Source organism: Betta splendens, chromosome 5 (genome assembly GCF_900634795.4).
Source record: "Betta splendens chromosome 5, fBetSpl5.4, whole genome shotgun sequence".
Lineage (NCBI taxonomy): Eukaryota > Metazoa > Chordata > Actinopteri > Anabantiformes > Osphronemidae > Betta > Betta splendens.
In genome coordinates, this window is record NC_040885.2 from 15,891,470 (window position 1) to 15,918,466 (window position 26,997).

The 26,997-nt window shown below is 44.6% G+C and overlaps 1 protein-coding gene across 2 annotated transcripts in view; it reads left to right on the forward strand.

The window, feature by feature from the left end:
• The window catches only part of tafa3a (TAFA chemokine like family member 3a), a 55,614-nt gene extending 35,711 nt beyond the window's left edge, over nucleotides 1-19,903 (forward strand). For both annotated transcript variants that reach the window (XM_029152076.3, XM_055508798.1), the window contains exons 3-5: nucleotides 12,065-12,214; nucleotides 12,802-12,926; nucleotides 17,557-19,903. In XM_029152076.3, the coding sequence (XP_029007909.1) occupies nucleotides 12,065-12,214; nucleotides 12,802-12,926; nucleotides 17,557-17,568 (287 nt within the window). In that variant the 3' untranslated portion in view covers nucleotides 17,569-19,903. The remainder of the gene's footprint in view (nucleotides 1-12,064; nucleotides 12,215-12,801; nucleotides 12,927-17,556) is intronic.
• Nucleotides 19,904-26,997: the final 7,094 nt, after the last annotated feature.

A 26,997-nucleotide genomic window follows, 5' to 3' on the forward strand; every position in this document is an offset into this window, starting at 1 on the left:
GGACGGAGCTAAGTGCTGGGAGAATGTCAATGGTCTCATACGTGAGCTCGGAGGAAGTTCACCCCTGAGCTTGTCGGCCTTTTTATCACGTGTGTTGTGGTATTGGGGGAAAAATTGAAGCTCTTTTTACTGCTACTGAGGGAAATCATGTTCACACGAGCAGGGCTTCAGTGTTGGTATTTTTGGCCACCAGTCCTTCCACTAATACAGTAGGTTCCACTCATTTAAATGAAGTCCTTAAGGCCTCCTGTCTTTGTGTAGGTTGCTCTGTGGCCATTAGGGAGCGTGTAATAACAGTATTGCTCTGTTCATGAACATACGTTGTCGCCAACTTAGCGCATTTTAGCTAATTTAGCCTCTGTGAATACGTGCGACCTGCATCTATACTGTGTCCGGACTCTGCCTGCATCAGTTCATGTTCTTTTTTTTTTTTTTTTTTTTTGTTCTGTCCAGCAGTTAAGCAAGCAGCATATATTACGCTGAATGCCATATTGTGATGGACAGCTTTGCTTTAACAAGAAGAGTATATATAGAATATATATACTCTTCCTGATTTATGGTTTATTTAATGGTTTATTTAGCTAATCCAAAATGTGTGTGATGTTGCTGTGTTGGTGGACAGGTTAGGTTTCTGCTTTAGGGTGTGTATGCGGGAGGGTGGGGGGGAGGGGGGGTAAGGGGTGCAACCAGCTGCTGAAACCAAGCAAATCTGTTAAGTAAACAATCGGAGCAAAAAAAAAAAAAAATAAAATAAATAAAATAAATAAGAAGCATGGATGTACCTTAGGCTAACACATTCATAACTAAACAATTTTTGTGCTGTGGTTTACCTTGGAGATTAATACTAATACCAATAATAGTGCTAAGGTATGTGCACATACTAATACAAACGAATACATACAATATACATACATATGTGCATTATTATACATATCCCATACTACTTAATAAAAGTCATGACATACAACACCACAAATTCCATATTCACACATTATTCATGTTGGTAGTGATAAGTATCAATAATACTTACAGTTGGATTTGGAAAGTGTCCCACTACAAGGTTAGTAAGGCTGTAGCTTAACATTATTCACCCAAAGGGTGAGGCAGACGTTGGTGCATGAACAATGCCACTTGTGGAAGCCAGGGTGATGTGAGGGGCTCCGCCACTACGCCCATCCAGCAAGCAGAGGAAGGAATCCTAGCAGCCAGGGAGCACACACACCTTCAGTTCCAGGAGGGCAGGTGTTGCGACCCAAGCCGCCCACACAGAGCCCCCCAGGCAGAGCTGCAGCAGCCACAGAGACAGCACCCGAGGCCAGAGTGGGCCACCGGGGGTCAACGCTGTCCGCCCCATGAGAACCAGGGGCAAACACTCCCCCCGGCGGGAGGGTCGGCCTGAAAGAGTAGAGCCCGAGGACCCACGGTCCGTAGGGAGCCCGCCAGAAGATGCCCCCGCGCCCAGAGTGGGGCCCGCCCCCAGTCCACCACCCCCACACGGGCGGAGCGGGGCCTACCCCATCGGCCCGACCTCATCCCCTGGCGCTACAGCGGCCTGCAGCACAAGGCCAGCAATTGGTGGGGTCAGCAGAAAAGAGACCACCCAGGCAGACGATCATCGTACCCCGGGCGAAAAACCGGACCCCCCACACTTCAACCGCACCACACGCATACCAACTCACACAAACACAGATGCATACACCCACCCACATGTGCAACACACATCATCACATCAACACACACACACACCATAGACTCTCTCATAACAAACTAGTCAATCATACGTGAACCAATGCACTCTCAGATACATTCTCCCACCCACACCATTCGCTTGATCACATTCGTGGGGAGGGTAGGTCTCCGGCCTGCCGTCCATGTGGCCCCAGGCAGGGACCGCAGCTCCTCCCGAGCCCCGACCAACCCCCCCAACCCGGAGGGGGCAGAGGGCAGCAGAAAAAGGCACCCCAGAACCCTGCAACCCAGCTTGGACGTGAGTGTGTGTCAGTTCATCAGTTCATGTTCAAGTTCAAGGTCAGTTCACATGTGACTAGTTCATTGCTGGGGTTTAAAGTTTTTAAACTCCGTAGTGAGACTCAAACTGCCAGACTCAACTCACACCAGCAGTCCTCTCTCTCCATTCCTTCTCTAATTACAGCTCGTATGTAAACCCATTATCTCTGGCCACCTCATGAGTTACCTCTAGCTATTCTGAAACTCAAAGAAATTAGAATTTTTGGAATTTGATCGAAATCGAAGGCGAGTGTGGCGATAACGATTTGAGCTGATGAATGCAATTAGTGGAGAAGTGCTAACAGCATGGCGGTAATTGGGTCTCACAGACTCAAAGCCTGGCCTCACCCAGCAATTAGAGACACCTCCTTTAAAGTTAGTCACTTGAATTGCTGGTAACGATCCACGCATGGTTGAAGCTTAACACGAGCAGACGAGGCCCTCGTTGGAATCAACCGCGTCCCTGTTTCTTTTCGGGCTTTATGTTCTGTTGAAATTTGAATGTCGTCTGATGAGTAATTTGCAGCCGAGGTGTTGATTCACTCTCCTACAAACGTTGCTGTTTGAGTTGCTGCTTAATGCACATTGCTGCATAACATAACTTTGGAGACAGTCACTCGTCGAGGCAGCGCTGCCTGTGTTAAAGGTAAGAAGCTGTTTTCTTAATTTAATATAGACCCACAACATTTTGAGGTTCAAGGTTTCCCTGCTGTCGATACCATGTTTGTCTTTAGGTGCTTATCATTCAAACTGTTTATTCTCATATGCTATAATAATTTAAGAAAGAAAAAAAAACTTCTATGGAGCTAAATCAGGCGCATAATTTCAACTTTCAGTTTCCTTGTGTGTTTTTTGTTTGTTTGTTTCTAAATCATTTTTTAGATTGACAAGATTTATGGCCCTGATTGAGCTCCATAAACTGCTGCTGGCTGCAGTTTTAAAATCCCACCTCATAGGAGACACTTTCTATTGGACTCCATACCTCATGCAGATGTGCAAAGCAGCATCAGAACAGCTTGGCGTCAGATCAGCATTAGCAGAACGTCATGCAAACCAGGTCTCATAAGAAATGAGGTGACGCACAGCAATAGTCTGCAGCATTCCAGGAGTACTGACGTGTGATTAGGAAAGTGTACTGTACCTCATCATCGTTTCTTACCTAAAATGGGACATGTGTCATTTGACAAACTGAGAAAACGAGTCTGAGCTGATGGTTTGTGAAGATGTCTGGGTTTACAGATGCAGTCTGAACCACCGTGGTTGACTGATCCCAGATCACAGGCTGCTGCTCTCTTATCAAAGAAATGTAATATTTACAGCCTGATGCGAGGATGGTTTCTGTGGCGCGTGGGGGTTTACGCTCATCAAAGAGCAACGACCAACTGCTGAGTTTAGACTGACTTCTAACCAAATGAATCATGGATGCGATATGTTTTTGATTTCACCAAATCAGTGCTGAAAGAGCCTGAGTGGTTGTCATGTTGACAATCATATCATGATGCAGACCTTTTGACAGTTATTCTAATTAGTTGTTAATGTTCCTCCAGCTCTTCCTTGTTAGAGCCACTTACAGTAAAATCAACTGAATATTATTCTAGCTGCTTGCTTGTTGTTGTGATTAATTTAAATTTATTTTTAAGGATTCATTTTTTCTAAGGGCTGAGTCTCATTAAGACCTGTGAAGACTTTTAAACTTCTTGGCTTCTGTCTCTGAACTGGCACTGGTTTTATTTCAAAATGTCAGAGAACATGTGGGGAAAGTTTAGGACCCTTTCTAAACACTAATTTCTTGATTACATTTTAACAGGCTCCAGGCGTAAATTTACTACTATGTGTCCCCAGAAACCTCTTTTCTGTGCAGTTTGATCATTCAAGTTCGGACAGACACTTATGAGCGCTCATCTGTAGTCGGGCGACGGTGAAAAGGAAGTCAGAGGGAAACTCATCAGCTGTTCAGCCTTGGGTAGTTTCCTCCTTTCTCTTAAACTAATGCTAGGCTACACAGTCGTTATTCACAGGAGGCCGAGCGCTGACTGAACAAAGTGAAATATAAGCTTCTCGAATGCAGTCTATCAATTGCTTGCCTCCACGCTCCCGCTGCGCTCTGCGGTTTCTCGCCTTCTGGCTCACGTCTCCCCAGGAATGAGGCGCAGTGCAGTGTCCACGTCGGGCCATAAAACCTGCAACCGAGGCTGAGCATCGGGTTTATGTGCATAGACTGGAGCATAAAATGTAATGGGTGGAACCATTGGAGTTCTCCTGGAATGGCTTTTTTAAAAGGTTTGTCGACATATTTTTCAGCAACATGGTCTATTAAAAACAGAGACATTTATATAGAGCTGTCAGTGAGCGGGCAGGTCGGGACCGGCCTCACCCTGTCCTCATGTGGCCTGAAAGTCCTGTATGGGGTAGTGATGGTGGTCTCACCACCATCAATGAGATGTTATCGCGTTCCAGGGTGATGTCCGTCATGTTTACTTGTCTGTTCATGTAATAATATGACTTAGACATGAAGGAGTATAATCTCAGGCTGAATCAGCCTCAGCCGATCGTCCAGCTGACAGTTCCAACAGTGGGTCGTCCTTGATGCCTCCGCACCTGCTAGTCGGATCAATTGTTTGATTGTTGTAGAAGCTGATATTGACCCGTGGCTTCGTTCAAACCCGTGTTATTAGCTCTGTGATCGTTGCACAAGGAAAGCTCTTCACTCAGAGACCTGAGTCAGTCTGAGCTGCAGCGTGAGCTGGTTTTAACCAAACTGAACTTAAAAGAAGCCTCAGCGATGAGTAGCTTTAAACCAATCTTCTTGCTTCTCGCTCTACTGTACTTCCACCATCGCCTCTAGTCTCCTTTCTCGTTGCCTCTGTCTAACGGTCAGTGACGTGCGGTGAGGGTAGGGGAGGAGAGGCGGGGCCCAACTGCCAATAACATCACTAAAAAAAAGTAAAATAAAGATTTATATCTGTCCATTGATTTGTGGTATACATTATAAAATATGTATTTTTTATAAATTCAATTATCTTAATATTTTCCTGAGTAAAAATTGCTAAATCTGCATATTTAATCATCTAATAATGCCGGAAACCGGAAGTGAGGCGTCAGCGAGGGGAACCTCAGCCCCGATGAAAACTCATGAGGGGAGGCTGGACAGGTCTGCGCCTCATCCAGAAGGGGGCGCTGCTTCCACCTTTTAACGCAGGGTATTCTCACAAACGGTTTTCAATTATCTAAAAAGACTTACTGAATGACACTAAGTAAAACAATTCAAGTGCTTGAGAAGTACATTTGAACCTTGAGTGAAGTATTTTATGTTATCTTAACGAAGAGCAAACCTGTAAAACTGATTAAAGCAGTATGTAAATTTTTAAGGGGAGGATCATAATTGAACATCTACACCTCACTATACTTTAGAATGAGTATGAATTGTGAAAAATACATGGAGGTATCTTACTGCTACATTTAAAGGATCTGTTCCTTCAAGACCAGATATGTTCCTTTAGGTGAGATAGGAATGATGATAAAATGGGAGATGTGGCCAGTACTAATATGCATTGTGACAATTAAATAGTGAAAAATACACTCTTTTAAGGTATTATGATTGTAAATTCTGACTCCAGAGGACTTTGTGCCTCACCAGAACCTCGGCGCACGCCACTGCTAACGGCTGGTCTCGTGCCTCGGATCCTGTCTCTGTTACAGGAACATCCCACGCGGTTTAGCTTGGGACCCCGTCCTCTTTCAGCCGACCCACTCCTCTGTGTTTCATGACGCCGCGCCTGTCACTCAGCTCCAAAAGGTACCAGTGGAATGTGCCCGAGATGAAAAACGCGGGAATCCAGTTGGAGGGGGGAGATGGCAGCCGTTTAGAGCAGACATGACATGTGCCTGACAGATAAGCAGCATGTGTGCATGTCAGATGAGAGACCGGAGACAGGAGGAAGATCTGTGGCTCCTCTTTTGTCTGCCTCTGTGGAGTCCAACACATGGTGAAAAGGCTCTGCCATTGCAGACTGTTAATACGGTATGTGCTTCATGTATTTTTCTGTGTTAACATAAGCTTTTGTGTTGTACTGATACAACTGTGCTGTGTCTATGCTCTCGAGGCTAAACCCAGCGCTGTCACAGCATGTTACGCTCTCGTCTAACGTTGTGAGCCCCTCACACACTGTACCTGTGCTACCAGTGCTCCTACGATGCGGTGCATCAACAGTCCACCTGATCTGAACAGTGTCCATCAGGGACTCTATTCCCATACTTCACTGCTTATTTTATGCCTGAAAACACTAAGCTCCACACGCATGACCTTTAGCCTGAGCTTCTTTGGAGCGAGGGATGGTTAAGTAAGTGCTACGCATGGTTCTAGGTTCAGTCAGTCGCTATCGTATTCACCATAATGTCAGCAGATCTGGACACAAAACAAATGACACACTTTGGTGGGTTGCAGCTGGGATTAATGTGGGTTTATATGGGGACATGCTAGTGAAGGTCCATAAAATGGTACTGAATGTTAATCACACATTTACTAATTGTTACCTTTATTTATATATATATATATATATATATATATATATATATATATATATATATATATATATATATATTTTTTTTTTTTTTTTTTTTTTTTTTTTTTTACATCTCTAGATGATAAATTCAAAGCTAAGTGAGAGGATGCACATTCATTATTGCATGCAAAAAGTCATATGCAGAGAATCACAGACGCTTTGATGGTGCAGCTAAAGAGAATGAAGAAGCCTTCATGTCTTCTGTGTCTCTGTGCTGCTGCCACTGCTGTCCCTGGATTTAATAACTTCACTAGCCTTTCACTTACAAGGCTGTATGATTCCTTGAGGGACTCCAATTGATCAGTCAGTGGTGGGCTCCGACACTGTGGCAGCCAGATGAATGGTACTGACATGGACTTCATCTAAACCACTAAAGCATACACTCGGGGAATGTGAGAGCCCACTCATCTGTTTCTATATTCTGTCTCTCTAAAGATCGTCCTCACCGAGTAAAAGATTAAACAATAGAAGATCATTCTGCTACTTCTACCAGGAAACTGACCGATGAGGATAAAGACAGATGGGAAAGCTGTACTCACACTTTAATTGAAAGTCTCCATTGTTGCCATATATTGCACCTATGTAACCTCAAACCTTAATAATTAAAACTCCTACACTGATTGTGTTTATTTCAGTTTGGTACTGAGAATCCTAATATTGCAACTCAATGCAAAATTCCTTCCTCAAGACAAACACATAATGTTTCTTTCACTCGTCATTTGCACCAGACATGGATCTGTCACGTTGTTTCCATCATTTGTTGATTCCATTCTCTGTAGGGATTGATGTTTAACTGGGAACGCGTCAGAGCCAGTCAATGGTTTTTAAGATCTTATCGTTTAATGGGCATTTCCAAAAACGTCCATGTTTCTGTTAGGGTTAGTTGAGAGCGACCACAGTTTGTGATCACGATTAAAAGGCAAAAACTGAGAACTGAACTGATTAGAGAAGCTCAGGGTCCCACTTGTCAGAATCTCTGTATCCTTAAGTTAAAGAGACCAGTTTTACCAGTTTGAGAATGAAATTAGGTAGTTAAACCTGTAACAATATGAATATATGTGAGGCTCTAGAGCCTGATGTTCTGATTAGATTGGAGGCTCCAGTACTGTGTATGAACTAACCTCCTACTCCTGTATCTCGTCCTGCTTCTTGCTGAGCCTCATTGTCAGTTCAGCAGGTTTACAGCCGGCTAGAAATGAGTCATTATTTTCTGCTTGCTGTAATCTAATTAAACACAGGCCTTATGAGAGTTCTCTTTGTGTTTCTCACCAGGGAAGACGGATGAATGTTTTATGAACCAATACCTCAGTGTGTCTTTGGGGTGTTTTCAACCACATTAAAAGTATTTTTTATGTGGCCATTGGAATAGATTTATCTAGCTCTATTTTAATGCCTGCGTGGATCCTTTTAATGAGTGTTTTGCCCGTGTGAAGTTGGCACTTTTAACACTTATATTCAATTTGTATCACAGGCGTTTGTGCAAACCAAAGCAGGTTACAGGATTGTGGAGCAAGCGGTATCATTTGAATTTCTATTAATTCCTGGGGTGTCTCTGGAGTTTTTCTGTGGCCTGTACCTGTGGCCAGGGCACAGCCTTCATCAGTGTTCATTGATTCCTAAAGAAAAGCAGCCAGCAAACGGGTTGAGGCCAGGTGGAAACTGGAAATGTCCTGGTGAAGCTGGATTTACTGCCTCGTGCCTCCTGTGTTTTGCTCTAACTTGACTTCAAATCATCAATGCTTTGACTCTTTAACCCCTTAAACTGGTTTAAAGATACACAGGTGATACTCTTGTCTCTTGTTAGTTGGGTATTGATTCCACTTTGCATTTAGTGATATCGTAGAAATCATTATCGTGGGTGAATTTCTGCACATGTTTCAAACATGATGTGGTGTCAGACAGACAGGTTGTGGTTTTACATTGCTCTATGGTGTGGCTTGTTGTTCTCTTGCATATTAAGCAGCCGTTTGCTTATGAAGCCAGTGCTGCCAGTCAGCCGGGCCTCTTGTTTTCCATGTATTCCCCGTTGTGCTGCTGTTACTGTATCTCGTGCTTGACTGACCTGCTGAGGCTGATTCAGCCGGTCGTGCAGCTGACAGTTCCAACAGTGGGCCGTCCTTGACGCCTCCGTACCTGCAGGTCGGATCAATGGTTTGACCGTTGTAGAAGCTGATATTGAGCCGTGGCTTTGTTCAAACCTGTATCATTAGCTCTGTGATCGCTGCACAAGGAGAGCTCTTCACTCAGAGACCTGAGACCTGATGCTGTCAGTATTGACGTCAGTCTGAGCTGCAGCATGAGCTGATCTTAACCGAACTTAACTTAAAAGAATTAGTAGAATTCATTAAAATAGTGAAACAGGAATGAGATGTGAAATTCACACCCTCACTTTCTGCCACTCTGCATCACTCACAGCAATTACTTGGTGAAATGTGTTGCATTTTTAAAAAGCAAATCCTGGCTGCTGATGGAAATCATGTTTTAGAAACACAACCTGTTCCCAAACTAACATTTTTATCTGTTTAGGAAAACAACAGACACCAAAGTGCATATTTTTCAGTTGTCAGCTGCTCGTTCTGTACACAACAGTATTAGAGTAGCTCCAAACACTGGTGCTCAGTTCACACACACACATACAGTAAGATGACACATCTGAGGCAACCCGGGGTTCTGTGTCTTGCTCAAGGACAGTTCTGCACATGATCAGTGGAGCTAGGATTGAACCACTGTCCCTGGATGGCGGGCGACGGCTCTAACGATGAGGATGAATGAGCAGCTAGTTTGTCTTTTCAAACGATTCAGGCTATTCCTTGAATGAATTAGCATGATTAGAGGTTAGTGCGAACCAGTGGTTAGTGCATGTGTTCCAACCCAAGCTCCACTCCGCACACCGATAAGAGTTGTGAACAGAGAGACCCTGGTGGTTAGATGGACTATTTTAAATCTAGAGAATCAGAGATTTGGGAGCCACCTCCCCACTCTCCATGTGTCCTTGAACGTGCAGTATTACCCACCTACAGTAGATCTGCTCACACGTTTGATTAAAAGGACATTTGAGAAGAAATAACATTTGGTCAAAATCATGTCTAACACTTTGGCGAACACGTTGTGTTTCTAGCACCTACATCAAAAAATTAAATAAATTAATTAAATAAACTATATAAAAACTGTTTAACAGAAAGTTGCTCTGGAAAACATTATTTTCCTGTGAATTCTGTAGTCAGACATTTTGAATCCAGCAAATGAAACCACTCTAAACAGCGAATGGGGACCATTTTAACGGCACTGAGCATCCAGTTGTAGTGTAGGTGAGCAAACTGCATGTGCTTGTTGTTTGCCCACGCGGGTTGTTACCGGCTCAGGACGCCCGCCGCACCCTGCTCCCTGACCTCGCAGCCTGGCCACGCTGCGCGGTGGTTTTGCGTCCAGCGCCAGAGTCCGCGACCTTGGTCAGCAGCTCGGGTTTTAATCAGCAGTTCTCTCCACCCAGGCAGCTCCAAGCAGCCGCTCGCAGCACCTTAATGAGTGGAGAGTCCCAGGCCGGAGCTACAGCGTTCCTGGCTCCTTTTCAGCCTGCAGCAGTGTGGGCGTCTCTACAGTAGCGTACAGAAAACCATCAAAAGGAGCACATAAGGTCCTTGGCGTTAGCATCTCCGGTGCATCATTTTTAACATTCAGTTACCAAGAGTCTTATTTATTTGCTATCCGTCCAGAGTAAAGGTGTTATTGGAATTCCTTCCTCTTAGGTGATTTATTGACTCGTCTCACTTCTCGTGATCACTCACTGGTCATGTGCATCTATCTCTTTAACAAAGTTTGAATATTCCCTGCAAGCTTCCACAACTTCTGAAATTAACTTTGACCGGGGGGCGTGCTGGTGGCTTAAAGATAATCACATCAAGGGCACGGAGCCTGACCTGCACTTTGCATCAGTGAGCCTCTGCTCGGTGAAAAGCACTCAATCGGCAATTGTTGTCTTGCCTTTTGTGGGAATGTGAATAGCACCTCATCGATTGGAGGCAAAATGTTTTTAATGTTGTAGATGAGGTTTCTGGATTGCTGGCTAATGGGAAGATGGAAACTCGCAGCAATCTATTTTCAAGTCAAGTTCCAAATTGAAAATCTTTACAGGCATAATTAAAGCTTATCTGAAGGGAATGTCAAAAGTTTCAGATGCTTCTCTCTCTGTTTTTTTTAATCCATTCATTCATGGTTGTTATGTGTAAATGCGCCAACTTGCCCAGAATGGTGATGGGTCTATGTACAAAAGTAATGAATATAAAATAGAGAGCAGTATTGATTTTTGCTACAACTTAACAGCGGTGGAAATAGTGTCTTTGTAATTGGTACTTTAATGTTCTATGATATAAGTAAGTGGTTTTAGTGATGTTAATTAAAGTCACTTTCAGGCAGCATGTAGGTTTTTTTAATGCTATGCATCTTCATTAGTTTGTCCTCTGCTCGGGTTAAAGGGCCGGTGGATTAAGGATGTTGCTCAAGGATATGTGCACAGGAGGGACAGCGCTTTGGTTCAAAGCCGGGCTACTCCATTTGGGTATTGACCTGGATTTCAAGTAGCCATTGTGTTTGGGTGTTTTGAACTAGACTGTGTGGAGGAATTACTCAAATACCCTGTTAGGACTTTAGGGACACGCAGCTGAGGAAACCTTGTCCGACCTTCTGCAGCACCGGATTTATTTATTGGATTAAAGTGTTAGCACCTGCTTTTGTGAGCCGCACACTAGACAAATATAAACACGTGTGAGTTCTTTACCGTATGAAAACACATGAATCATGCGAGTAATGAGCAGATTGATTTACTGTAGCGCTACGGAACACTTAATGCGGCCCAGGAGCTAAAAGCACAACAGGCCTATGTTCATGGCCTGGTCAGCTGCATTGGTTTCATATCCGTGTGCATACGGATCTTTGTACAAATGCAGAATTTGCCGGCAGAGCTAATCGGTGTCATGTATTTGCCTAAGTGCGGTCACGGTGATTCATCCTCAGGCTGAGACTTCGGAGGTTTATCTATGATAATGGCGTTGTCGGCGCAGAGCAGCTCTCATTCTTTTGCGCTGGCACCGCACAGAGATCAAGTGTGTGTGTGGGTGCCGGGCTGACAAACGCGTTCACGGCCGCCACGGTGATGGAGATGCTGAGTGGGACGGGCGAACGGTCTAAACGACAGCACTGTCTAATAAAGGCGAAACGCTATTCAGTTCCTCAGTAATTAACTATATTATTAATTAATTAGGTTATTAACTGATTCAAGATAAATATGCATCTACAGTGAAGGTGTGTGATCAACTGCTGTGTCCACGGGCTCCAGGTGTCAATGTACTCATTCAGCTGTAACGGGTCTATAATAGTATTTTTGGGGTCTGAGTCTATTTCCGCTGACACGTTGAGAGGTCTGACAGGCGAGCGTGGATCACGCTGCACCTTTTCGGCCGTGCATGCTCTCTAACAGCGGTGCATGTCTGTGCTTCCAGTTCATGTGAAGGCGGGAACCTGCGAGGTAATTGCTGCACATCGCTGCTGTAACAAGAACAAGATCGAGGAGCGATCCCAGACTGTCAAGTGCTCCTGCTTCCCTGGACAGGTGGCGGGAACCACGAGGGCGGCTCCATCCTGTGTAGACGGTACGCCGGGCTTCTGGTCCCGATCGACACATTACTGTAGGACGTATAAAAAAATGTCTTTTTTGTGATCCTCCTGTTGTGTGTCCAGAAGAATCAAACCACCCGCTTTTTCGCTTGTCTTCTTTGAGGCTGTGCTCACCAAAGCACACAAAGAGCCTGGCCATTTAATATCATGTCAGAAATGGCCTCAGTTACAGGCGAATCGATCCGTATCCCCCTTAATGGCTCCGACAGGCTTCCCACTTTTCTTTTGGCTTTACAAATGTCATGAGAAGCTGCTTCTCAGCTTGGAGCCTCTCCAGTGCTACTGCAGACCTCGAGACGCCAACCTCTGCTTCACACCTTCATTACAGTAGAAAACGTCGATTCCTCCCCACACTAAACACACCTGCTGCCCACACTCACCAGCTTGACACTGACCCTCGCTGTAATTCAGACCAGATCATGTTGACAGCTCTCTGTCCGAGAGCAAAAGACGTGCCTTTACCTCTTGTGAGGCTGTACAGTCGTAAGCGAAGGCACTTGTTATTGTTGTTGTTTCTGTGTTTTTTGTGTTATTCTAATAGCTTTATTCCCATTCCTATCAGCATCCATAGTTGCTCAGAAGTGGTGGTGCCAGATGCATCCCTGCATGGACGGCGAGGAGTGTAAAGTGCTGCCAGATCTGAAAGGATGGAGCTGCAGCACGGGAAACAAAGTTAAGACAACTAAGGTGGGTTTAATTATAACACTGTCGCACTTAACGTGTGACACTGGTTGAATGGAAGCGGAGAAAAGGGCCGGAGACGTGCTTGATAAAATGAAAAGCGGCAAAATACAGCACCGGAGGAGGTTTCTGGAGAACTTCACAGAGAGTAGAGGCGAGTAGACGGCAGCAGGAGAGGAAGATGACTCACACGTGAGTGTCACTGAAGTGTTTCTTCAAGCTATCGGCTTACAACACGAGAGAGGGGTGAGTTCAGTTCAGCTCTCACATTTTATTGTGACAGTCCAACTACACTTTACCCAGCTGCTGATCTGTGTGACCCACGTAACCCTGGTGATCATCACGGGATCCCTTCAACCAACCAACAGATCGCAGCTCCGCAGGTGTTTTACTGTAGATTGCACCGAATCACAACAAACTAGGAGGTGGTTTTACACAGGAGGAGCTACTGTATCATTGGTGCATCATTAATCTAAAAACACGAACTTTAAGTTGCTACTTGTCTTTTTCTACTTTATTCCACATTTAGCTACCATTATCACATTCATGGAGATTGTTTCATCAAGTTTCATGTATTTGATTGAAAAGCGATGCAGTGACATCTATTCTATGATCGCTGGGGCTGCATTAATAAACATTAAATGCTTGGTTCTAATCACAAGCTGTCGAGACAAAACATAAGTACAAAACACATAATTTATTTAGTGTCAGAATTATTCATGAATATAGTCGATGTGTCGAATTAGAATATGCAAAAACAGATTTGTGTTGTTTCTGCAGGGGCTTTTTCGATCATTTCACATAAATTAGACCTATGCAGTTAAACCTTACTTATCATTTGAATATAATTAGTAATAAACACTCTCTAAAAACCTATATAATAATGAGAAGGAGATCATGAGACTCCCAGTGTTCATATCACATGATGTCTTTGCAAATGGAAAATCAATTATCACTCGACTAATAAACAGTGTGACTTTTCACCAGTGACTTCATAAGTACAAATTGGAAAGTGCAGCCTGGGGGAAATCACAAAACAGTACTGTTGAAACCCAGCTGCCACGTATCCATCTCGCCCCTATGGTTGTAGCATTAAGGGGGAAGCGAAGTGGGCCCGAGTCAGGTGCTGCGTTTGAAAAGTGAGGGCGAGCCTGCACACCACTTCAAAAGTGCCAGGGAGAAGCAAAGCAAAGGCGAGGGGAGAAACACACAAGAAACAAAAAGCACTCCAGGATGCAGACTGTGGAGTGGGACGCTCGCAGGCAGGGCAGGCGGGTTCAAGCCGGAGCACTTCCAGAGATTAATGGGGGTTATCTGCATGTGTGTTGGGGGTTTAGGGTGTGGTAGACCTGTAGTGGATCGTAGGTGAGGGGGGGGGGCACAGTGGGCCTTCAGCTATCCATCATGGCCCAGTGCTTGACTCAACAAACGCCTGTAGTTGAGCCGCCTCCTCCATTATTCATGGCTACAGGAGGCCTGGACGAAGCAGAGCTTTTTATTTTAGCCAGGTTAATAATTCATGTCCTCTCACGCAGCCCTGGGAAAGCAGAAACAGAGGCCGAGACGTGCAGGGGTCCAGGTGGCTAGTAGCAGCCGTCAGAACCTCCACTCCTTTTTGATTTGGGAGTCAGCGGGGGTCGCTCCCTGCTCGCGGCCCTGCTGCATCACCCCCCCCCCCCCCCCCCCCCCCCCCCCCCACACACACACACACACACACACACACACAGCCAGAAAGGGACAGCCTGTGTACGCTGGAGGGCTCTGTGTCCAAACCTCCTGGACAGAAAGCATCACTGAGGAAGGAGGCCGAGCTCAGCCGAGAACACATATTTCTGTGGAGGTTTTTGCCCTTTGAATAACATCCATGGAATGTGGCAGCTTATTCAAAGAGGCACTTGTAATATTTTTAGAATAAAATGTTTTTTATTGTGGTTGTGATTCACCTTAACTTGCTGCTGATGCTCTTCCCTGCCGTGGTACATTACCACCACCTGTACATGAGTAGAATGTGTCACCACTATAGTGTCACCCGAGATAAACAAAAGAGGGGACCCACTGCATAGAAATCAGCTCCACGGTGCCGCTAGAGGTCAAACGCTCCCCGGGGAGCCTTTAACAGTTTGTCTCGGTCTATGAACTCTCAGCAAACACTTTCTACAAGCAGCAGGCACTTTTTTGTGTTTGTTTTTGCATTTAGCCCGTTCAAACGCGAGCTACTTCCCCCAGAAGTTACTGAGGATGGCACACCTCAAACATGCTAAACCTCAGCTCAGCCAGATGGTCTCCAAACAGCGCCTGCCTCATAGAAAGCAACATACATCGCTTGAAACGTCCCGCAGAGCTTTACTGATGCCACACACTCGTGTTTTTAATCATAAAATGTACCCGTTTTGTTTGGTCTTGTTCGTCTTCTCCCTTGTGAACGAGGCAGACTCAAAGTCACAGTATGCGCTGATAATGTGTCAAAGTCGTCGCTGCTTTAGGATCCACAGCTCTGCAAAACTGAAGTGGTGTTTGTGTTGTCGCTGGTGGTAAACAGCTAGCGCTTAAGTCACTTTATGCCTTCGATTCCCGGCCGTGGCGGCGTTAATTAAAAAAATGAAGTCGCATCAATAAATTAGACGTCTAACATCCTGCAGGCCCGTTCTCACCTGACTCTTTTCCTGCATGTCCACGAGCAGCTGGGTTTACGGGCCCGCTGATAATGTCAGGAATTATAACCTCAGCATCTTGCTTTTCACGTCCCATCAATCAGAGGCGGGAGGCAAAAGGAGCACGCAGCCTTTCTGCTTGACAGGTGCGACGTTGGAGGAGGATGTGTTGAGGGTTGGTGGTGGAGAGATGTCCAGGCTGGATTATAGCCTGACACATCATAATAATGAAGCCCTGTTAATGAGGTGGGGCTGCTCAGCTTGACAGTGTTTGCTTTCTACGGATCTATCATTCAGAACCACCTGATCTAACTGGAGCCTGTATGTTTCTCACTCCATTTGAAATGTTGGCAAAATGGACGGGGCATTTAGTCAGTGATGAGCTGAATCCTTCTACCGATGATTTGTTTCCTATAGCCCATTAGGACGTAGCTGGAGGCTACATCAACATGTAGCTTGTGATCCTGGAGCAACGACGACGCCTGATGTAATTTCCCAAAGAATCCATCAGCAGCCATTTTCCTTTGCTGTGTGTGGTAATGCACACGCGTACAGATGCGTGTGTGCTCCGTCAGAGCCGGGCCTTCGTTTGTTTGTCACTGACTCCAGCTGACCAGTCAACTGTGGTCTTTCATCCTGAAGCAGCTTAATCATCCAACCCCGAGGAGTCGCCTTCTGTTCCCCCCATTCCCCTTTGTGTGTTTACCCACTGATAACCTCACAGTGACACCCACGGCACCGGCGCATGCTAATTACTTTGATAATGTTTTCTCTGCGCTTTGCATTTTTGCTGTCCGCTGCCACGTTCCCACTCTCGCCGCCTTGTTTAGTTCAGCTCCCTCCTTCTTTTTACCCCGCTGCACCTGCGTGTGCAACGGTAGCACGACAAATAATGTTAATACACTCTCACATAGCACAGATTCCCAGAGACCGTCGCGTGAAAGTGCAAATTGAATTGTGACTCCCCGAGCTGTGTCCGCGTGTCGACACATCGAGTCCGTCGTCTTCGGCTGCGTCACAAGAATCACACCTCCACCCGGAAGCGCGGCGGTTCTGCTCCGAACGCCCTGCGTCGAACCCCTGGTTGGTTTGGTGCTGAGACCCCGCCAACTGCTAATTGAACGACAGCTACGTGCAAACATTCACACACAAACACCTGCGTTTAATTCCGTGTGTGTCAGAGGGGAAGTCGGGGAAGTTACTCTCGCTCAACTTTGAAAGGGCAAAGCAACGAGGAGCAAAACTCACGGGGGCAGATTATTTTTAGGCGAGTCAGACAAACCGCATCTTTCATTCCTTTGGGTGAATATTCATGAAGCCGTCTGAAAACACAGCTCAACGTTTCTATGAATTATAACGTTTGCATGTAACGTTGCATCTGACTTGTAGCCGCTCCCTGTCTCTCCTCTTCTAACACGCCAGCTGGGAATATGCACACATCCAACCTGTCACGTTTTGACAGATAGGCTATTACGAGATGTGCAGCACCAAAACAAGAGTTTGTTTTAATGAGATAGCTGCAATTTCAAATAGAGCGGAAATAATTAGTCAATTAATCAGTCGACATGAATGCGAGCCGGCAGCCCCACGACTGCCTCCGTGAGATTGTATTGGGACACAGTGGTAATTTGATCTAAATGCTAACATCAGCATGCTATAAAAACCATAAGGACGATGCTAATTTAGAGGCGTTTAGCTGGTGCTCTGAAAAGCCTCCACCATCTTAGTTTATTGTGTTGCCATGCTGACATTTGCTAATTAGCACTTAATACAAAGTACAGCTGAGGCCGATGGAAATGTCACTGTGTCTGTCATTAGATCTTTAGTCATGAGCTAAAGTTTGGAACGAATTAGAATCCTGACCTGATAGCGGTAATGGACCCCAAAGTGCTGTAATGGATTTATTAGGTGTTGGTAGTTCTTGTAGGCTGGTTTTCCACATGTACTTCAGAACAAAACCTTGTGTTTTTCCTTTTTCTTTGTAGGTCACGCGATAGTCGTCCGTTCCTGGATCACCTTGTTTGGAGCCAGATGTTATTACTTTGACCAACAGGACATTTTAATATGGAGTATTTTGAGGATTGGTGGACACCAGGGACCAACGAGGACAAGAATTATGGACAGGAAGCATCATATCAGACTGCGTATCTAAATGATTCCTGACTTTAAATCCAGCATCAACAGTAGCTGTCTCTGGACTAAACTGCCCACCAAGTCTTTCTTTGTATTATAGTTTTATTCCTTTGGACTAGAAGACTCAACCGTGACAGTATTTATTAAGTAAAAGACTGGATCAACACCAGAAAAAAACACCCTGAAGCAAAACCATGTGATGTGAAACTTTTGTGTTATTTTCTAGCCACTGAGAGCCTGAGGACTCTTGATGCGTATCTGTGTTGAAGATCTAGTGAGATCATGAGCATTTTCATTCCTTTTAGCCTTATGGAGCAGATATGACATCTGTTTAGTTTTTGTTTATGGGTTGATTTGAAAGTATCAAAGTGTTTGGCTTTCTGAAGTGTGTTAGGATGTCGAGTCTTCTTTTCAAAGACAGAAGATGATGCCACAACAATAAACACTCAGAAAACATGTAACAGTATTTGACGACAAGTCACCAACGGTCAACACAGCTGAGTTCTGCCAAAATGTTTTAGTGGTATCTGTTGTTTTCAAAGCTCGGTGACTACCATTGATTACAAATGTCAGTATTATCTCAATGAATCTAAGTCAATAAATATGACAAAATGGACAAATTTGGGATTTGTACTGTTAATACAATTTCTGTTATACTTCATACTGTATATTTACATGTGTGAATGCACTGGAACTGTTGGAACTTCAACGAAGCAGGATGAGCAAATATTCTGACAAAAAAGGAAGTGAAAATCATAATGGAATAATATAAATGTGGAAATCAGCAAATAACAAAAATAGGACATGTTCTGAAATACAAAAGAGAAAATCTCACGGCACCTAAAACGAACAGACTCCACAAAAAGCCATTTGAAATCCCATCCAGGGAGAAACTGATAATTAGCTCTCGCCATAAAACAGCTCTAATCCTATGAGATTCATTTCCAAAACTCGGTGTTGTCAGCATCCAAGCCTCTGTTTATTATATTAAATGTTAATCATAACCAGTCAAGCTATAGCATTTATTTTTTTATTTTCTCGTTGAATGACTTCTCTTAAGGTTGTGCCTGACAGAAATCCCCAAACCATTGTTAGTGTGTGTCATTAAAAGCTTAGAGTAAATAAACCTGAGCGATTGGAGCTGGGCGCTGTGGAGGGAGAGTGGGAGAAAACGGACAAAGAGAGGAAGCAAAGCATAACAGCAAAGGCTGCTTTAGCCCCTGGGAGCGTGCTGGGCTTCTCCATCTGACGCTTCATTCGCACACTTGACTCAGAGAAGTGTTTAGATCTTTTCACTTTCAGTAGACTTTATTTATTTGCAATTTTGTTAGAAGAATATGAAATCAATTATCTATTGACCATCCAATCTCATGTTTTAGACTAGTTTATTACGTTGTGGACCGTCTGATTGTAGCTTGTATTCACCTTGGTGCCAATGTGGACCAGTCTCCATGCTCCTGATATTAAGGAGCATCCCCCACTCATGTTGCTGCCACCACCGGAGCTTTAGTCATTCATGAGGGCGTCCACTCTCTAACCAAACTGCAGCTTTATGAGGAATTGTGCGTTTTGTAAGTCAATTTCTGCCAGTAATTGAAACAGTGCACTCTCTGCATAATGCTCCTCATGCTAAACATAATTAATTAAGCAAAAAGTGTAGAAGGCCCGCTCGCAACGATCAGACCCGAGGGAGAGCGATGAGGAGGCCTGCTATGGTTAGCGATCCAGGTTGCCTCTTGTTTGGTTGGAAATCATTAAATTACAGTAATGACTAATTTCTCATTCCTGCATGCAATCCGCCGGAGACCACCGTGGATTTAATAAAGAGCCGGCGATGAATTACAAACAGCCAGCGACTGAGGGAAGGGAACGTGATTATACATTGTAATTCAAAAGTGCATTAATAAAACAATACAGAAACATTGCTAAATCATTGGAGATAAAGACTATTTGCATAATTCATTAAGGTTAATCAGACCAGGCAATCCAGCACAGTGCTCCAAGGAACCCGGAGCAAAGACATGAATCCAGTCCCCTGGAAACAGCCTTTCTAACTACAAACAATGATACAAATCTACCCTTGGATCAGAGAATTAACCTCTGTGCTCTTAACAGCCCCTGCAGTGTTGAAACACAATCCTTCAGTCATTCACCTTTATATGGGCTAATATTCCATTAATAATAAAGGATCTTTTCACAGCATGGCTCCTCAGGGGTTTGTTGCTCTGCTATGAAAGTGGAATGGAAATGTGCTGTGCGTGTTGTGGGTCTGAGGAGTTTGCTCTAATAATGGCTTTGATTGTCAGCGGCGACGCTCACGTCCCCGCATTCATAACCACCAATTTATCTTTGCGATAGCTTCTACCTTGTGTTAACCACAGGTGTGATGAAAAGCTTTTTATGTGATTCTTAATAAGTGCATTTCCAAAGTTCTGTGTTTGGAGCCAGAGTAAATGTTTTCCTGCCGAGTTACCTTTGATTGATCCTAGCTTCTGTTTATCTGGGAGGATTTAGTGAAATGAATTTATATCAGGCTGCACATTAAACGTCTCCGGGGTAAGTTCTGCTAATGAAACTATTTGAGGTGAGTAATAACATGTAGGTTATTTGCTTATGGTTTCATTGCCGGTTTTACAGGCTGATTTCTCTGAAACTTTTGATTAAAATCCTCCCACACACCCTCCTTGGAATAAATTCTCCAGTCCTCCCACTGAAAGGGAAAATAATATTTTCTGGCTGTGGTCAGGGAAGTGCACATGTTGCATCTTATTGGAAGTGGATGACTCTGACTCACCGATCCGTTTTTTTTACGGAAGGCCAATATCAGAGTAAAAATTCAGTTTCGCCTCTGAATTCTGCTTGTTGCATTCTTGTTTTCTTCCTTTTTAAGTTAAGGAGCAACGCAAATCCACTGAGGCTAAATAACATAAACTGAAGACAACAAAGATCCCATTTATTTCGGGGGGCATATCTAATTCAAGATAGTAATCAGAGACTGGTCAAGACAATTTTCCATTCCCTAAAGGAAAACAGGAGCAAGTCGCACTGCACATTTCGATTTAAATCAGCAAAGGTTTCGCACTGTGGTGAAGTGTGTGCAGCGCAAACAAAGCTCTCAGTTACACAAACACCATATGGTGGGTTTGCCAGGGCTTTATTTCGACAGGACGAATTAGTTTGAAAAACTGTCAGATGCACCTTGCAAAATTAGATTTTCTCATTTCATAATGAAAGCTGACAGACTGTAATGAAAAACCCCTCGCTCTTAAGAATACACAAGATAAAATGTGGCAGAAAAACTTTTTTTGTCATGTAATTGTGTTTCTCTTGCTTTTCGATATCTGGGCCATTTTTCTGTTTTTTTTAATTCAGTTTGCGTCGCAGCTTGATGTTATTTCTGACGGCCGTTTGTGTTGTTCTCGTCAAACATAAGCAGTTTATTTTGAACAGAGTTGTGTCTCTGAGCGTGTGTGCTGCTCTGACCCAGGGCATAATGGGATTATCCTGCTCAGGGCCGGATGCAGATGCCTCGAATTCTAATATGAAGGAACTCCTCGCTGCTTCTCATGCCCGACTGGACTGAGAGGCCATTAGCCCATGAATCACAGCGCAGCCTGCAAGTCATCCACACGTCCTGCTTTTTTATCTTTTCTGGCTGGTTGCAACACCACACACTGTATCTTCACATGCAACAAGTTCTCTGTGAATGAAGTGTCAGCTAATCAAAAGCCAAAATGCTGGAGAGGAACGTGGCTGAGCCCAAGAGGCCGTGGAGGAGCTTCGCTCAGCAGCCTCACGCTGCGCAGGAGTGCGGTGTCCACATGACATCAGTGCAGGCCAGTGCGTTGCTCCTGCACCACGTCGGAGACGCTCTCTGCTCCCACACTGCATTATCACAATGCCCTCGGGTCAGTAAAAAGGCCTGCAGTAATTCCAAAAGGAAATTATCTTCTGTGAAAGTTACTCAGACAAAAACAGGGGAAGAGGAAGACGGTGAGTGGGCGTCCACGAGTTGATGGAAAAGTGAGAAATGCTGCTTCCTCCCTCTGCAACCTGTGTTTAGGTTAATGGGAGTGAAGTTCGCAATGAGCTGAAATCTATGTGGATAGGCTGAGGGAGAGGCGCACGCTCACCAAATGACATTCTGATGGATTTCTAACTGCCTTTTTTCTCCTTGGCCCCATTTCGCGGCACATGCATTTATTTATTTATTTACCCCCTTTTCTGATACTGTAAATAGCATCCATCTCCTGGCTAATGGTTGGGTTAAACTACACCAGGGGCAGGGCAGGTCCCAGGGCAACACTGGGATGATTGTGGTGACTAAGATGATGCCGGGGAAATTACTGTGTTTTTTTCAAAACGGATACACAATTCTGCAGACGTGAGATTGTAGAAAACCCCGCCAAACGTTAAGCTTTCTGGGTCAAAATAACATATATTTAACGTGAATTATGCTGACACAAGCTAATATAAAGTATAAGCATCAGAGATATATCATAAAAATCTGCAATATGGTGTAATAATGTTGGATTTCTTCCCTGTGGCGTTTTTGTTTTTTAACTGAGTTCAGCTGAGGTTCACGTGTCTTCCTGTCACAGCACATGCAACACAAAGGACTTATCAAAGCAAAGCGCCCAAGCTCCAGGACGGTGGCTGCAGATCCGCGGGCCACGAGGAACCTCCTCCAACAGATGCTGACTAGTTATCACTCTCCTCCGTTCCTCTGCTGCCTCCTTCCTGTGGGGCCGCGGTCATCCTTGCTTCACACCCTTGGCTCGGTCTCCACTCACCTGGGGCGCTGCTCTCCATCTGTGATGAGAACCGGAGAGGAACTGGTGGAGGTGCCCCGTCCTGCTGCTGAAGCTCGGCCGCTCTGTAGGCGTGCGTGGTGCGATGCTTGGACCGGCACCATTTTTGCTTGTTAGCATTTCAAAGCTAATTGTGATCAGTTTCGTTTAGATTAGAATCCTCCACGGCGTCACGTCAGCGCGTGAGCGGCTGCAGCTTGATCAAAGGTGCTGTAACGCTGGTGAGCACAGCTAATACTTCCGAAGAGGTTAACATCTGGAGCTAAATGTGTTTTGCCTTCTACAATGAGCATGTTGGCGCATTTATTCCCGATGAATAATTTAAGCAGGCGAGGCTTTAGGTGCCGAGTGAACGCGCTTTCACAAACACGGCCTGAGTGTTTCAGGAGGCGAGGTCGGGGAGAGACTGCAGGTTTGGCCACAGAATGAATGGAACTGGTTCTGTCAGCTGTCCGGTTTCCGCCGGCGACCTCCATTCGGAGCTAATGGCCGAGCTGGTGGAGAGGATCCTCCTCGTGGATCTCCAGCAGCACCTCGCGCCGCCCGCGCTGCAGCGCCGCGATGGATTAGGACACGCTCGGCTTCCTCCCGCGGCCCCGTCCGTGCGGGCTGGACGTCTCCGCCGCACACATCTGAGAGACACGGAAGGTCACCGCCGCCGGGAGAAGGAGGCAGCCAAAATATTGTCCTGACAAGATGTAGAGTGACTTCTGCAACCCGAGGCCTGTGTTTTAGATTAAACCGTGTTGGCTGATAGAAGAGGTGAAGTCACAGGAGGTGTAAAAGCGGCGTTGGGGGGTGTTGACGCCGCCACCTTAACATTTGCAGTGTTGCTGCTCTACACCAGCTTACGCAACGCTGTCTGCGCGGAGTGATGAATTATTTTTGGTAGTGACGGAGCTTTTACAGCTGCAGAATAATTACTACGACCGCTGTTCTAGTCTGTTGATGATGAGAGTTTTGCACGCAGGCTCAGATGGGTTCATTCGTCCCCTCTGACGAGCGCCGCCGCCCCAGGATGCGGCTCGTCTGAGCTCCACGAACACTCTCAGCATTGATGTCCAACCGCGTGGAGCAATGACAGCCACTGAGAAGCTCTGACACTGGAAACGACGCGTGCCCCTGAAAACTCGGCCTCGGCTCAAAGAATGAGTAATTAATTCACAACAAACACCCAAAGCCAAGTTTTAGCTGAAACGGGTCCGTGTGCAAAACGCTCGATTTTACACCAGGTGATTTTTGTGGTTCACAGTATATTTCATAAAGCTGCATTATTGAAGTTTTTAATTCTAATTACTCAAGAAACATTCAGGAGTTTCTTCCATTTCTTCTTCCGTGGGTGTAGGTGAGACTTCCACTGCTGAACCTTTTTATAGAAGCTACAAAAACATACAATGTATAAATTGAAATTTAATCAACAGAACATTGTTGACTTGATGCAGAAAGTAAAAGTAAATTATTCACTTTCACCTAATGCAGTTAAAATGTCATTTTTAATCTTCTGGCTGTTGGCAGTAAATTATCACCTTCACCTTTTTCACTTATACATTAAGTGTTTCAAACCTTGTGTGTGTGTTTTTACAGTAATTACAGTAATAATCCTCTTTAGTACCAGTGAAACGTTTCTCAAAACCAACGTTTCAAAGCCAGATTTTCTTTCCCAATGCCAGACCTTTCAAGGTGCTGCACTGGTTTCAAAGTGATGAATTTGAAAAGTATTCAGATTCATTCTAGACAAACTGCATAATGACAGACCAGAAGTTTTCAGCTGGTTCTCCCCGAGGTTGCTTCCTCTTAAACAACCGTTGTGTCGGTCTCTCTGTTTATTTCCTGCATTTGCAGTTTGGGTTCGATTCTGGCTCGGTCCAGAAAGGCCTTAGCAGCACCCGCCACCACTTAGGCTGATTCCGGCTGTTAGCCATTTTTAATTTCCCTTTAGACCCACAAAAGCACTATTCATGTTCTCTCTCAGGTAACTCATTAATTTGCTGTGATGCATATGAGATGGTGAGTGAGGGCATCGTGCCAAGAGTTGGTTAGCGTTTTATGCATAAAACAAATAGAGTGGAGCAGATGGTTGCATTAGGGACTGATGATGACACAACACAACATGTGAAAATGTTTGTGTGCAGCTCCCATCAGAATTACATACTCTCAGACACCATTAGCTGGAAGTTTGGATGCAGCGTGATTTAAATGTTAAATATTGTGGATTATTACAGAAGACAACTATTGACAAACACATGGATTCTTACGCACGTACTGTAAGTGTTAAACAACAGTATGTTGTATAGTTCAGATTCCTCAGAGGTGTCACCTGTAGCTTTGAGGACGTCATCGGCATCAAGAGACAACCTGGAATTGTCTTTATTGGCTGGCGGTTCAGCATTTTGGGTTCATTGTCATGTATCGCTTGCTGCATTCACCCTCCCTGCGTCTAACGACATAAAAACATAAGACCTGAGAAGACATCAAATCTGGCAGAATGTGGAGCAGAGACGACCTTCAGACTTTTTAGCCTATCGTATGGGGTGAGCAGACGGCCTGGCGGGTCCGTCACTGCGGGACCTTCCTTTCATTAAACTCCATGTGAGTCTCAGCGTGTTTGCCTTTGTTCAGCCCACTCTGTGCTCAGATTCCTTCTCATTCACACCTAATGCAACCCGGTGCACTGCATGACTCGTTCCATGAATGCATTTCAGAGGTAATTGCCTCACTGGTCGATTTAAATGCATATGTGGAAGAAGTGGACAAATGAAACAAAACTTGTCACTGTGGCAAACGTGACGAATAATATCGGGCAAATTATTTATATCAAGTGCATTTCACGCTGCTTATTTTTAATATTTCCAGCTATAGTATTTGGAGATATTAAAGAGATTGGAGCACTGGTTGGTTTTCTTATTTTAAATTCTGAACACAAACAGGGTTTCAACTGCTTTAACTGGGTACAGTCCATCACTTAAACATAATAATAGGCATCCAAACAACATGTTTATCGAGGGCGTGAAAGAGTAGAATAGCCTTTATTGTCATTGCACAACATGTATACAGTACAACACAATTGGATGTCCAGAGTCCAGACATTAAAGAAATATAAGGTAATGAAGACTGTTTTCGTGCAATGGCGAAAGATATGAAAACAGTAATCAGTGGGAGAAGAAGAGCGGCCGAGGAGCCCTCATGGAAGAATCTCTGAGGGGCAGGAGACATTGCAATTATAGAAACTATTGACTTGTGTTTCCCATGGTATGATCAATTGCAGCGAAATAATGACATCTCTGTGTTGTTTTGACCCATTCACAGTGAAAGCAATTTATTTTGTGTGACAGGAGGATTGCAAGGGACACATCGGCTGATGTGTGCCAGAGATCAGGGAGAGGAGAGTTCTCTGTTTGAAAGACAGCAGAGAATCAGGGAAGGTCATTCATGACTCTTTTAGGCTACGCTCCACTTTCCCTCTCACTCTCCATCATTAACATTTGTATAACTTGCCACAACCTTATGCATCAGCATCATCATTATCATTATTACACTCATACAGTGTATGTAGGTATATGTATTAAACATGTTTGAGTTTCCATTCAAAGTGAATTAGCTAATTTTATTTGATCCTATTTGGTAACTTTATATTTTTGGTGACTTACACATCATGATGACTTTAACAACTGCAGAACATTAAAAACAAACGTTGTACATTTCACACTAAGTTTCAGTCGTTTGTCCGTTTACTGCATGAACTTTGCTGAATAAAGTTGAGGACACGCACCTGGCGCGTCACAGGCCAATTAAAGTCAATGCAGTCGTTCATCGGGCGCGTGCGTTCGCGCCTGCGCTGCCTTGTTGCGCGTTTTCCCACCAGTCGTTTGAGTTTGTGACACATCTGGGAGTTTGTGTGGTCGTCTCCTTGTCACAGCCTGGACTCAGGCGCCGCTGGAGCCCGTGGAGAGCTCGCTGTCCTGCTGATGGCGGAGCTTCCCAACACGTGCAGCCCAGTGCGCAGGTACGTGCGTCCGCTTGCGTCTCTTCTGACTTCATGTGGTGTCTGTCCTGGTTCCGTTCATCCAAGCGGATTCAATTGAAGCTGCGCGGTCACTACTTGAGAAACTGTGATATTAATGTCACCTGTTTCACTGATACATTGGCTTTTTTACCTTGAGCAGTGACGTGTTGCTTTGTCTCATTGTGACATGATGATCAGCACATTTGATGATGATCATTTGGTTTTTGTGCGTTTTCCATTTTTGTGGTGTCATTTGGCACCTGTGCTGGGATTTGGACTGCTATTGTTTTGTTTCCTGTTTCTGTATGTGTTTAGTTGATTCTTTGTGGCTTTAGAGATGCTGTGTTTGTGTCTCACATCATTCCCTCATTGTTTCATGGGATAACTTACTACAGTATGATGTCAAACACGTTTATCTATTATTAAAGCAGCAGGTTTGAGCATTGTTTCCTCCTCAGTTTTAATGCATAAATCAAATT